The 14,949-nt window shown below is 36.4% G+C and overlaps 1 protein-coding gene across 1 annotated transcript; it reads right to left on the reverse strand.

The window, feature by feature from the left end:
* Window positions 1-5,342: 5,342 nt before the first annotated feature.
* BBS10 (Bardet-Biedl syndrome 10) lies at window positions 5,343-7,975 on the reverse strand. The gene is made up of 2 exons (XM_008577443.1): window positions 7,731-7,975; window positions 5,343-7,371 (listed from the first exon to the last, which is right to left on the reverse strand). The coding sequence occupies exons 1-2, from the start codon at window positions 7,913-7,915 to the stop codon at window positions 5,403-5,405; spliced, it is 2,154 nt and encodes a 717-aa protein (XP_008575665.1). The 5' UTR covers window positions 7,916-7,975; the 3' UTR covers window positions 5,343-5,402.
* Between the last annotated feature and the right edge of the window lie 6,974 nt (window positions 7,976-14,949).

Genomic DNA, 14,949 nt, shown 5'->3' on the forward strand with positions numbered 1-14,949 from the left:
TAACCAGTGGGGAGAAAGCTAGGCAGATTGATGTCAGGTGAGATCTAAGAGATAGGCAGGGGCCAGATCATGCACAGTCGTACAGACTGTGATAAATTTGGATTTCATTCTGTGTGAAGGAAAATTTTTGGAGGACTTTGAGCAGATGAATGACATGATTCAATTTACATTTACAAAGAATCACTTAGTCCTGCAGAGGAAAGTCCTTGTTCATAGGAAATACATATTGAGGCGTTTAGGGATAAAGTATAATCATGTTTACAACTTGCTTTCAGATGGTTCAGTTAAATGTGTTTCGTGTTTGTATGTATGTACACACGTGTCCACGTACACACACAAAGGAGGTAAAATGTTAATCAGCGAATCTAGACGAAGGGTATGTAGGTGTTCATCGTACTCTTTCAATTTTTTTGTGGGTTTAAATTTTTTTAAAATAAAAGTTGGTGGAATCACTCTAGAGAACTACAAGGTGAAATAGAAGCAAAAAAGACCATTAGAAGGCTGCTACAGGTGAGAGATGAAGGGTTTGGGCTGGAGTGACCATGGTGGCAGAAATGAGAAATGGAAGGATTTGAAATCTATTTCATATGTGAAACCAGCAGAATTTACTGATAGATTGGCTATCGGATGTGAAGAAAAGAGGAGTCAGTGTGTCTCTTAGGGTTTTTTTTCCTGAGCAACTGGGAGATTGATAATGCCATTAACTAAGATGGGACAACAGGCGAAGGGCCAGATTTAAGGGATGCAAAATAGCAATTCTATTTTGGACATGTTAAGGGTGAGCATCCAAGTGCAGACTGATTTGGCAGCTGGATAAATCTTTTTCCTGAGCAACTGGGAGATTGATAATGCCATTAACTAAGATGGGACAACAGGCGAAGGACCAGATTTAAGGGATGCAAAATAGCAATTCTATTTTGGACATGTTAAGGGTGAGCATCCAAGTGCAGACTGATTTGGCAGCTGGATAAATCAGTTGGGAATTCAGAGAAGAGGTCTGGGCTGGAAATATAAAATCTGGAATTATGAACATCTAGTGGCAAGCCATGGAACTGAGCAGGATCTCTTAGGAAGCAAATGTAGGTAGAGGAGGGCCAGGACTGAGCCAGGAAGAACTGGAGCATGAACAAACTGGAAAGATGATCACGCAGTTCAATGATTTCTCTTATTCTGATTCTATGCTTACTGAGCAAGCACATGACTATTATTTTATTTCCCATATAGGTCCAACCATAAAGGAAAGATTGGTCATACGGGCTTGGAATATTCTAGTTCCGCAGACAATTCTCATTGTAAATAAACTGATCACACTCACAAGTTTTGTTTGAGTCATCCCCTGAGACTGAGCCATTTTCAGTGTGCTGACAAAACTTGGTGAGTCTGCATAAGGGGGAGCAAGACCTGGGACTGTGGAAATTCCTCAAGGAAGTGAATGCTACACTGCTTGCTGGCACTCTTCATTAGTTCACATCTCTAGGCAGCCTGCCAAGCAAGAATGTTCTCACATTCCCAGAACTATTGAGAAAATCCTAAGCCAGGTATAGCTAAGAAAATACTCCCTTTTTTGGCAGTATTCCTTTTTATTGTCAAAGTTCTATTGATTTGTCAGTGTCTCTTACATAGATTTTCTTTCACACTTTTCTCACATTTCCTTAGATCAGGGTCCTTCTTACTTTATCGCTATTTGGAGAGCATTCTCTATGTGCTTGCTCTAGATCTATTTTTAAAAATTTTATTTCATTTTTGAGTAGGTAGTACTCAAATGGTTGAAAAATCAAAATATACACTGAGCAATCTCCTTCTGACCTCCTCCCAATCCATGTTTCCCTCCAACATCACTGTCCCTATTCCCTTTAGTTTGTGTTCATCTAGAGATTAGGTTACCAATCATTTGCTATTACAAAGCTGCAATGAATAACTATGTATACACACACATACAATTCATAAGATGTAATTTTTGATTTCTCTCCTGAGCTGTGATGATAGGAAAGACATGTTCTACTCCTTTGGGAGGGGATCAACAATTTCTGATAAAAGTTCAGGCTCAAGTTGCATTCCTCTTCCCCTTCCCTTTTAAGTCTAAAACAGGAATACCATAACACTTCTTGTATAACATGATTATGTAGCTTCCCTGGCTGAAGCAGTTCAAGGATGTTCAACTATTTAATGCTTACTATTTTAAAAATAAAAATGGTGTGTACTGATCAAATGAGAAAAAATAAGAAGGTTCATAAAAATTATTGGAGAAAATGTGTTTGTGGGTGGTGGGTTTATATGTAACTTCAGAAAACAATAATAAAAAACTCAGCTGAGAAGTTAATACTTGCTTGTCACCTTTTTCCCTCCCAGGGTGTAGCGGGTTGTATTTTCCAAAGATAGCTGCCTCAGTATATCCCATCCCACATGCTCTTATCATGTGACAATGACACTCTTCTTTTTGAGTGGTGGGGCCTGTGTTCTCTCTTGAAATTCAGCTGACCCTTGTGATTGCTCAACCAATAGAATACAGTGAAAGTAGTCCAGTTAAGCCCAGTCAACATCCAGAACAATAAGAGGTAATAATATAACGATCCAAATTTACTAAGTTCTGGGCTTATTCATTATGCAGGAGTAGAAAACAGGGACAGGAGTTTGACTTTCAATTGTCTTCACAATTACATGATCTTGATTCTTTAATTTTTATTCAGATTTTACTGTAATTTTTTCTGTTATCATTGCAGGTCACCTCAAATCCTTTTTTTTTTGTCTTTTTCCGTGTCCAGCAACGGATCGCAACCCTCAGTGTTGCCCCCGTACCGGACCGGACACTGGCAATGGGATTGCAACCCTCGGTGTTGCTCCCGCGCCTCGCTCAGCCAGTGAGAGGGAGCCGGTCTGTATGTGGGATCCGAACCCTCGGGCAGGAGCGCCGCCACGCTTCCCAAGCGGTGCACTTATCCAGTGCGCCACCGGGCCGGCCCTCAAATCCTTTGTTGTAGACAGTAAAAGTATAATGTACGTTTTTAAAAGTGCTTTACTATCTAAACCAGTTATGTAAACCCCCCAGTATTATTCTGTAAATAAGGATAACCCATGAAAACTTTATCAGCATTTCTGAGGGATTCTTTTAATTACAAGAAAAAAGATTACTTTGTGTAGATCTGTTCTACACTTTCTGCTTCTCCCCAAAACTGATTGCTTGCCCACAAAAGCTAACAGAAATAATCATAATTTCACCTATGAGGACCGAATGACAAATTCATTCAACAAACAGGTCCTCGACAGACATTTATTTGATATCTATTGTGTGCAAGATATTAGAACAGGTGTGAAACATACAAAGACCCACTTCCAGTTTATAAAGGGGTTCCTGAACTACGACTACTTATACCTATTAAAAGCCTACTATACGCAAAGCACTGGGCCTGTCTGCAGAAGTCTTTGAGCGCCTTCAGTCATGAAGGAGTATTTAAAACAACAACAAAATAAAGCAAAATGACCTGACAGGCAATTTAAAAAATAAATGGAAAAAAATTAAACAGCAATTTTAAAGTAGGTTCATTCAGTAAAAGAAAGTTAATTTATTCTCTCCATATTTACAAGAATGAAATGATGTATCATATAGCATAAATCTTTTTAAAAAAAGAACTATACTTAATATAAAGGATCATGAGATAATGCATGGTAGGATGTTACAGGTTTTTTTTTTTGTCTTTTTTTCGTGACCAGTAAGGGGATCACAACCCTTGGCTTGGTGTCGCCCGCACCGCGCTCAGCCGGTGAGCGCACCAGCCAGTCCTATATAGGATCCGAACCCGAGGCGGGAGCGTCGCTGCGCTCCCAGCACCGCACTCTCCCGAGTGCGCCACGGGGCCCGCCCTGTTACAGGTTTTTAACACGTTATTAGTCACCACTTAGAAAACTAAAGTTTTTTTCTCCAGTTTTCTTAAATTCAATCTCAACCCATGTAAATAAGAATTTGTTGAATAAATAAACTGAAAACACGTACTTAGAGGAATGGCTTAAAAATAAGACTTTTATTCAACAAGCAATTCTGAATACTTGTTATAAACAGCACTGCTTTGGGTGTTACAGAGAACTACTAAAAGTAGAAGAGACTGTCCTTAGCCATAGCTACATGCATAGCATTATCTGCATGTGTAAGTTTCAAACTAAAATACAAACATTTGTAAATTCACATCAGGAGTAAGAAATAACTGTTAAATTATTTGCTACTAATGAACTTGGGCTATGCACCAAATACAAGAAAAACCAGCAAATACATGAAATATCTTTACAAGCTTAGGGGCAGGAGAAAAGGAAACTATGAATTTCATACCCTTTCTGGTATTAACTTTTAAGTACAGAAATAAAAATGAGGTCACAATGCAAATCATATTTCCAGTAACATATTTTCAATGGTGTATGGATGGTGAAAAATCTATCCAAGTTTTTCCCAGTGAAATGGAAATAAGCCAAGGGCCACATATAAGTAAAAACTCATTTAATTTATATGCTTTTTGAAATTTCAGACTTTTACCCACTGCTTTACAAATTATAGGTAGGGAAAAATTACTTTAAATGAAGCAAACAACATATATTATAAATAGTTAAAATAAGATGGCCCTTGAAGACCCCAACCAAATCTGAGATTAAATAATTCTATGTACTAAATGTAGAAAAGTGAAGAATAATCATGGAGTAATGGGTTGATGCTTTAATGGTTTGTCATGGGCGAGGTTCTAATGGCTTTATAAGGAGAGTGAATGAGAAGTTTAGCTCTCTTGCTCATACCATGTGACGCCCTTCATTGCTATAGAGAGTCACCACCAAGAAGGCCCTCATCAAATGTGCCCCCTGGACTGTACTTCTCAGCCTCCAAAACTGTAAGAAATAAATTACATTTCTTCATAAATTAAAAAAAAAAAAGGTGAAGAGAGATGAAGAGTAAATAAGGATATGAAAAAAGGAAAAAGGAGCTATAAAGAAACATCCTCCCCTAAACACAAAGATTAACACAGAGCTAAGACAGAGACATAAAAGGGGGAAGAGACACATTTACCCAGATCTTGGCTTCCCCCACCTGGAAGGCTTTCCTTCTAGTTTTTTTCCATAGTCTAATATTTGCCTCTGAATAGTCTGGTGGCCTTAGTGTACTAGTTCTAAAGACTTTTAAAAGTTATGTTATTTTCATAAGTAAACAGAATCAACTTGAGAATCAGTGGCCACATACCTGTTTTGCTTTATGGCTTGAGTTGAATTAAAAGTCTGGTTAACAAAAATCTTCAGATGTTATAGTTCATCTTCTGAATCTGCTATTTTCATAAGTAAACAGAATCAACTTGAGAATCAGTGGCCACATACCTGTTTTGCTTTATGGCTTAAGTTGAATTAAAAGTCTGGTTAACAAAAATCTTCAGATGTTATAGTTCATCTTCTGAATCTTGATCATAAACTTTCACAGGCTGTCTCTTAATATTGATTACCAAATCAATGGTTAATATTTTTGCCAAACACTGAAGAACTGAAGTTAGTAACTGGTACTTAACAGTTACTGATTCCAAACCTGTCTGACCACTTACCACGGGTTGATTGGACTGCAGTGCATGAAGAGCTCTTATATATATTTGTGGAAAGCTATTTCCTTTCTTAGACTTATAAAGGATTTGGGGAATGCCTAAAAGTGCATTAGCTATTATACTAACCATGGTTTGTTCTGATTGCTGGCATTTTTTGGCATAGTTGAGAAGATAGTAATGTAACAAGATCTCAAAATTACCACCCACTGGCAAAACACAACCTGCTGGCATAGATGAGGAACAGTAACTCTGGGAAGTGCAACTATCCACTGATTTATCTCTCACTGGCAACATGCTCCCCTTTCCAGCAATTTTTGTGACCTGTAAACTTCCATAAGAGATTTCTATTCTAGTGTTTTCTGTTGTTGAATTAGTGGTGGAATTACTCTCAATTATTGGTTCATTGTAATCAATTACCCTGTTTTTTTCTGGTGACAAACACATCGGTGTTTCATTTCTTTGGAATGTATCTGTTGGTGTCAGTTTTGGTGTTAGAATACATGCTTCTAATTCCACATTTGAAACTATCAGATTTGAATATGCTTTTAAATATGTTTGAGTTTTTTCCAGTTCATCTTTGTTCTTTACAACTGTGTCCTGATACAGCCTTTGTATTGAGCCATTACCAATCTCTGGTAACTGATTACCTTCTCTAGTATTCTTATAAATAAGAGGACTTGATGTGTCATTTTGGTCATTGGCTTGTGCCACGTAATTTAGATTGAGGTCTTTAAATAACTGCCGAAGCATTTTAAATGCTCCATGTAAAGCATTCTCATGTTGTTCAACTAGACCCTGCACTGGTCCACAAAGAACTATACAGTGTGGTATAAATGGACATGGGCTAATCAAGCCAAGATGAACATACCTTTTGGATCTAAGGATAAGGGGTTTACAAAATTTCACCAAAGCAGTATTAGAGATTTCACATTGTGAGAACGACTGTGGTAGTACAAATGAAGAAAGACCAATAATCCTCTGGATAAGAGAAACAACTTCTGATGATAAACACTCCACCACTGATATGCCATTGAGTTCTGCATAATAAATAACTAAATCTGGTTGTTTCACAGTAGATAGCAGCAATTTTACATTCTGACTAAGTAAATGTTTCATTATTGCTTTTGTCCTTTCCATAATCCAAAATTGAGATGTCTGAAACTGTGCTTCTGAACTTAGAATAAACTCTGATCCAGAAGCTGATAAAAGAGGCTGAATGGTTTCTGTTACTATCACTATTCGTATGTCACCATCTGCTGGACAGTACACAGAAAAATCTCTCTGAAGCACAAGCCCAGCTATGACCCTGGAATCTGAAACAGGAAGGCCTGTGACACCGACATTCAACTCTGCAAAACAGCTATCTACCAACTCAAATACTTCAACCCCACTTTTACAAGACATACACTTAAAAAAGTAGTCACACATCAATTGTGAAATAAATTTGCGATTATTTCTACCCACTCTTCCACAAAAGTATGCTTCTAAGAGCAACTCTAAAGAGCTCCTACACAATGTTCTCTCTTTAGCAGATAAAGAAAAGATGGACAAAAAGTGTCTACTTAAGTACTGGTCCATAATATAGTCTAATATTTGTGTCTGAAAAGTTAGAAGAGCTTGGGAAATAAATTTCCATTGACAACAATTTTTCCAATGCCTTCCATGCGTCTGAATATTTTCGGAAATCAAAGAATCCTTTTCTTTATCTGTAACTTCATGAAGTCCTCTGAGCAAATGGCAAAGAAAGATAATAAATGTTTTAGCACCATCTCCTGTTTTTTTGAGATGACTGGAAACACATGCCACTATCATCCTGTACAAAAAAGAAATAAAGCAATTCAGATTTTCAGAAAGCTGGCTCTCTACGTCTATTTGAATCAAGGTAAAACCATGTTTTCACAGCTGTAGGCACAAAAGAATACAGCCCCTTTAATATACATTCTTAGTTTTTTCTTTCCCAGATTACTTTGTTCTATTTAACGATTGTAGGGTTGGATGGAGTGGCGAAGAGGAATGAGAAGTGTTCTTGGGAGTTAAGAGTTGGGGTTCAGGAATGTTCCTCTGGGCAGTGCTGTACCCCTAGCATACGACGGTCTCACCCAGCGTCAGTATTTCTAGTACACAGCCTCAGGGGGTACAGGTAACAGCTCGGGGTGGCCGGGGCGCGTGTACCTGGCTATGGGATGCTGTAAGTGTAGCGCCTCCAGGAGGCGGCCTCCATCCCGGCTGAGCAGCACCTCGCCGGTGGGCTTCGTATACAAAACTTGGCGCCCGTCGGGCCCCACGCAGCAGCTCACGATCGTTTCCAGCACCTCCGCCACCTGCAACGCCGCCTTCACAGACCCCGCCGCGGCCATCGAACTAACAGTCTGAACCAGTTCCTGCGGCCAGCTTGAACAACTGGATGAACCAAATGGAGCGCGCAGCCGGAAACGGAAGAGGCGGGGAGGAAGCCGGAAACCGTGGCCGAAGCCGGAAGCCGGGGCAGCGGGGCTTCTTGGTTGGACAAGCGCGCTGCTCTTCCGCCGCTTGGCGGAAAAGCCGTGCCGTGGGGTCGAGCTGGACAATCGTCCGCAAAGGTGGAAAAGCGGATAGGGTTTTCCAGGAACTGCTCCTGGAGCGGAAACCCTAAGCCCTTCCTCAGCTTCTTTGCTGAATTCGTTTCCCTCCAGTGGCATCAGCTGCCTCAGACTCTTTAGTTTCCCAGGAAACTTCCTTGCAAAGTCAACATGATAGTGGGGCCTGTGTGGAGGGTCTGGGCGCCATGGGTAGAGTTCGGAGGGCTCCTGCCCCCCCGCCAGAAGCTGCTGCGTGTGTCGTGGCAAAACATCTCTCTCTTTGGATTCAGACCTGGGTTTGCTCTGGCATTTATTTACCTGTGACATTCACCGAGTAAACCTCCTTGGTCCCCACTGTCCTCTTTTTTTTTTTTTTTTTTTTTTTTTTTTTTTTTTTTTTTTTTTTTTTTTTTTTTTTTTTTTTTTTTAAGTGGAGGTAATGTTGTGAAGCACCCTTCCACAGGAAATGCACTTACATACCACTCGTGCAGAAAAGGGCAGTTTATTCACTCTGCCTGGCCAGCGTCCATCTCCCAAGGTGCAACCGAGGAAGAGCAGCATCGGGCTTTGGTCTTGTGGGGTTTTTAAAGACAAAAACTACATCCCGTTGACACACGGGTTTGTCCAGGTGCACAAAGCAAGCTAGGGAGCTAGGTCGTAGAGGCCAGGAAAGAGCCATTCGAGCAGTCAAGCATACAAGTTTTCATTGTGTATGGTTCCTGTTCCCATGTAACAATTCACTGTGTATGGCTCCTGTTTCTATGCAATTGTTTTTGTTTCTATGAGGTCAACGATTTCTCATGCAGAAGGGGGGGGGGGAATCTGCAGGTGAAACGGGGCAAAATGGAGTTACTTAGGTTAAGCAAGCAATTCTATAGAAGCAGGTAGCGTATGTGAGGGTGTGGGGAGCTCTATTTCAGTAACGGATACATAAAAGAAAAATCTCAAGGTTTTGAGGAGGTAGAGAATGTTTAGAAAACTTTGCATAGTTCCTGACATATAGTAAGCACTCAACAGTCAAATGTTTATACAGTACACCCACCAAATTACTGTGGTAGGTCACCACTCTTCTGGCCCATTATCCCCAACTTCCCAAAAAAGGAATATTTCATAAGATGTAGAAGGCTCAATTAATATAATATCCCAATATAAAACACCTATTCAAGTCAAAACATGTTGTCAGTATTGGCAAGAAAGTGATCTCGTAGATATTTCATTGAGTTTGAACAGCAACGGGCTATTTTTCTTATTCTATTCCTATGTACAAGATAGAGGAATACTATAGGTCCTCCCTTTCCTTCCTCCCAGTTAATAAGACAGAACCGATGACAGTCAGAAACCTCTTGACCCTGAAGAGAGGACAAGAATAGGAAGAGAGAAGGGTGTAGGAAAGGGGAGGAAAACCAGAGAGGAAAGACTTCTTGTAATTCATCTGATTTTGAGTCAGTATGGACTAATAGGTGAATCAAGGGGAAAACACTTACATACGGGTTTAGTATATATGTTTAATAGTAAGGTTTGTTTTATTCTGGTTCTATTCATCAAGAAAGTGTTACATTACTTGATACAGATTCAAGAAGTGGATTATTCCACACATTTAGAAGTGAAGTGCTACAATCAGAGTTCTATTTAAGTGTACTGTAGAGAGGTGGTTTCAATTGTGCTCTTAGTGTAGTTTTTGGAGTTAACTTATCTGAACCTCAGATTGTTGATGTATATAATCTGGCTACCTTCCAGTTATTTTAAGGTTGTTATGAAGATTCAAGAAGAATGAATATAAAGCACCAAGTAAAGCATGCATTAGAGATTTTTCACCATCCTTTGCAACTACCTCCACACACACACACACAAAATTTAAAAATTAGGACTAATTTAGTCACTCGATGTTATATTAAAAGTCATTTGATCACAATATTTTCTTTTTAGAAATTTTATTTAGAATGCCTACTTGTAGAAGTTAGCATAATTTTACAGAACATTAGAAAAATTCACTTCTTTTCTCTCTGCAAACATAACAGGTTAGGAATAATAGATTAGAAACATAATACATTACAAAACAGTAGCCTATGACTATCTGTACATTTACTATGCACCTTAAGGAAAAGGATTTGACAGTGTACTATATTTACACTGCAGATAACATACATTTATTTTACCATACAAAACTGACCAGTGGTAGTGCTTGAATTTATCAATGGGCATCAAACAAGATATTCAAACTTAGATGTATATTTTAGCATGCTAAAACGTGAAAACAAGTTCAACTGAAGTTCTGTGGCTCATCAGTTCAAATGTTTCATGGCATTTTTCTTTAAATGGAAAATTTCAATATTGTAATACTAACATAATTTTACATGATTAATGCAGAAAGAAAATTTTCTAAATATTTTAGAAAGTGTATTCACATTCATTTTGTCATGGGTTTCTTGTGGCTCTTCCAAAATATTAATCATATTAATAAGACACTGTTCCTATATGATTTTAACAGTCCATCTTTAATTACAAACTAACAAAGCCAAACAGTATGTTAAGAGTAACAAAAACTAAATTAAATATACTAAATTCATACAATAGGTAGACCAAATGAAACCAACATTATAGTGGCAGGTTATACATTTTAAAGAATCTTTTTCCACTTAGTCAAGATAGAAGTTGAAATGTAAACTTACTGATTTCTGTGGGGTTTTGCCCATTGGTTCAAATTGGAAAACTTGATATAAATGCTAATATTTTATTTCTGTACATTTAACATAATTCAAAATGATCTGCAGTCTCATGTATGGCTCATCAATAATGCCATCATCACTGTATGTCAGACAAAAAAACAAAAAACAAAAAAACCCTATTCATTGCTCACTAGAAATGTTGAACACTGAAAAAAATGGAATTTTATACATTTGTTTTCTTAAATTTTGACTAAGATATTCTTCAAAAGTTAAAACTGCCTTCCGCAGAATTTTGTGTATATACGGCACAAGCTGACACCCAAAACAGTGTGAATCCCATCGAAAAGGCACTGTTTGCAATACTCAGAATAATCTGACAAGTCTACTTCAATGATGTCTGAGTAAAGAATATATTTGAAATAGGTAAACAGACAAACCCTTATAAAAAAGTACAGCATTACTGTTTAAATGTACTATAGCTATATAAAAGAAAATAAAGTGACACAGAGAAATGACCCTTAGGACAACTAAGCCTATAAACATTGAATCATGTTACAGTTATGTGACACAAAAATGACAAAAAGTATTTTCTTAAAGGCACAAAAGCATGAATACTAAATGAGGGTTATATTTTACAAGGCCAACTTTTCAATGGAATGCAGTTGCCAACTGTGACAAAGATTACACTGTACCTTTATAAGCAACAAAAAACTACTGACATGAAACGCAAGAAAAATATCTATTGCTGAAATTTATTTAGCATCTCATATGCCCCATTTATTGTCTTTTCCTGGGCCAGCGACATCTCACTAAATGGTGGATAACTGACGGCATTGTACATTAAACAACTAAAATAGAAATGCACTTGTCAATGGTTACTCATCTAAATTTTCATGTGAGAAAATAACATTTTTGATAAAAGAAAAAAACTGGTCACAAGGTCTTAAATCCCAGAAACCATCATGAGGCTCTCAGACAATTGGGCACTATAAATCACATTATGAATCCATGTGTGAAAGAAGATTAATCTTAGATAAAGGACATTCAAAGTCAATTACATATTATGGCTACATACTAAGTTAATTTTGTGTTTTAGAGGATTCACATACTAAACTTTGTGTAAGCTCTGATCTAAAATTAAGCCACCTGTTTCTGAGTTTTGAATTCAGTTCACAGAAAGGGACTCAGAACTAAAAGCATAAGTGAATTTAGGTTAGATATATGCTCTTAGTGTATAAGAAACAGTCATAAATAATCTTGCTTGTTTTTATGAAATAGTTTTTCACTTCTTAGGTCAGAACCCATAACATTTGCCCTACAAAGAAACTTAAAGTAAAGAGAATAACTACCCTTCCAGTCTTAGAAGATTACCCAAACAAATAAAACACTATTTGGACCAAATACAAGCAGATAAGAACAAAACCCTAAGGAGGGTCACCAACAAAAAATTTTTAAGCTTTCAGGGTTTAATGATGAAATTATTTTTTGATCAGCCAATCAAGTTTTATATAATATAAATTAATACTAATTTAAACCATAAAAAAGATCAAATTGTACAATATTTACAAAATATATATCAATGAATAGGCAGTTGAGCATAATAACATTAGTAACAGAATGTGAATACAAAAATTATATTGACAAATATGAAATATAATTTAAAAAACCACCTATCTCATGTATTCATGAAAATACTGGGTAGAGGTACATCGTATTTAACAATTTAAAAAGTACTTTCACATGTACATATGGAATACAGCAATGTTTTGTCAATAATACATGGGAAATAGCTCTTCATAGACATCTAAGGATACTTAAGACAGCCATACTGGTTAGGGAAAAAAAAAAAGCAGGCTCTTTTTATCATTTTTAATTTTCATAGTTTAGCAATCATCCCTTGGCTTTGTATTTATCATGGCATAAACAATTCATTGTAATTTTATTAGTGTGTCACAGTCTCTTCTCAGTCAATGCAAATGTGACCTTCATTTTCATTAATAACCACTTCAAAATCTATCAGGTTTCTAAGATACATTTTAGGACAACATGTTTCTAAACTTTACTATCTTTGCAAAAATTGCTTATGTGGACCAAAAATATTTATGTAAAAACACAAAGTCAAAATATTAAATGAAGAAACAAACAAACACAAAATCTTAGGAAAAAGTTTTCCTGAGCCTGCACAAAAGGAATCTTTTTAATTGTGGTTTTGCCACAGCATGAAGTTTCTAAGAACAAAGGGGAATAATGAAGAATTAAACTTCAACACTTGATGCTCTACTTTAGATGCTCAGCTTATTGCACATTTTAAAGAAACCAATTTTAAAGTACACATAAAGGCCACCACACAGTGTTTTGTCTTATTGCCTTTTTTTCTTTTTTGGCTTTTGAAGTAAAATATTGGTTATAATTTTTTCTATTCTACTTATTCACTAAACACACTGGGGTCTAAATGAAGGCTAAAATAAGTTTTTCATAAAGAAAAAACATGAGTTAACAGCATTTCGTATGCCTTATAAACATCTCTGGAATTTGGCTTATGTTATAGACCAGTTGCCTTAAAAAAAAAAACAAGAAAAAAGGACAGCAATCATTTTGACCACACTTTTTTCAGCATGTGCTGAAGGTGATATTCTAATCAAACAGATACAAGTAACTACATACCAGTTTTTTACATTGATATACACATAAGTACATATATACCTGTATTTATAAATATCAAATTAAATTCTAGTGGCTAAAAAAATCTTGTGTACACTTTTTGAGCAATTTGCTACCTGTCTCTCTCAATATATTAATTTTTTCTTGCTGTTTCTAAGAAGACAATTGCACTGGGTGTTTTTAAAATCACTGGAAATGATTTTAACCATATAGTGTATTGAATTATTTATATAATATGTCTATTATTCCATCATTTTCCCAGTCTGTAATTCCTTATTAATAAAAGTTTTTTGACTGTTTTATGAAGAAAATTGATTACTATACATACAGTTATAAGATTGATAGCATTTTTGTTATGAACAATGTTAACATTATATCTCAGACCATACTATATAATACAAAGATTACTATCAGTTAAGAGTACATAAGAGACAACTGTGTATGCATGTGGATTTATTATACTCACATGTAGACACATTCTCACAAAAGCTAGAAATATCCTGGCACTTAACACATAGCTTACTTTAATAACCAAATAGGATAGCTCTTGTTCCAGATTGAGGATAAAAGATATGAAAGGTCAATACCTCTACATTTATGTCCTAGATTTTTTGTTTTAGAAATACTGTTATGTTTTAATAAAGACCCAACTAACTTGAAAATTGGTCCCAGGCCAAAATCTGATCTTTCTAGTTGACTGATTAAATTGTACAAAACTTCTACTTAAACATGAAGTTTATTATGACTTGAAGCAAAATCAGGAGGAAAATGATGAAGTAGTCCTTTTGCTGCAGAAAATAATCCGTGGCAGGTGTATTTGAAACTAAATGATTTCGAAGAGTCATAATATTTCTACAAAAAAAAGCAACAATAGATTTTATAATGATTTGCAAAAATGTTAGCTCAGAACTCACAATTTGATATTATATGGTCACAAAGCACTTAATTACATTATCTAAAGTTCAGTCAATACCACTGCCTGAACAGGGAGCTGATTATGCCATGTGAGCCGTTATGAGGCTTTGTCTAAATCTAAATTACACATTGTACCAAACCTAGTACTTAATGGTATGCATCAAACATAATTGTTAAAGTTTGATGATGTAGAAACATAATACTATATTACAACAGTGGTTTGAAAAAAAAAACTTTTCCTTCTTAGTTGGCTCATTAAGGTTCTTTTATTTTTACTTAGGGAGACAGGGGTGAGGGGTAGAAGAAAATCCTAAATTCCCCAGAAAAAAAAAATATTAATACAACAGATTTCATGACATCCCCCCGATGAAGAATGCTCTACAGCATTTCATATGCTAACAAAAATAAAATGTTGATTTAGTCATGAAATGAGCATACACTATCCTTATGAAATCCTAAATGCTTTTGGCTAAAAAGAGCTGATTAGTGAAGCACTATTTCTTTTTCGGACTTCAGCTATTAAAGTGTTTCAACAGTATGAAGATAGAGAAAAAAAAGTAGGCAAAACAATCAAGTAGGCTAATTAATTTA

The sequence above is a fragment of the Galeopterus variegatus genome, unplaced genomic scaffold, assembly GCF_000696425.1.
Source record: "Galeopterus variegatus unplaced genomic scaffold, G_variegatus-3.0.2 Scaffold1511, whole genome shotgun sequence".
In the NCBI taxonomy this organism is placed as follows: Eukaryota; Metazoa; Chordata; class Mammalia; order Dermoptera; family Cynocephalidae; genus Galeopterus; species Galeopterus variegatus.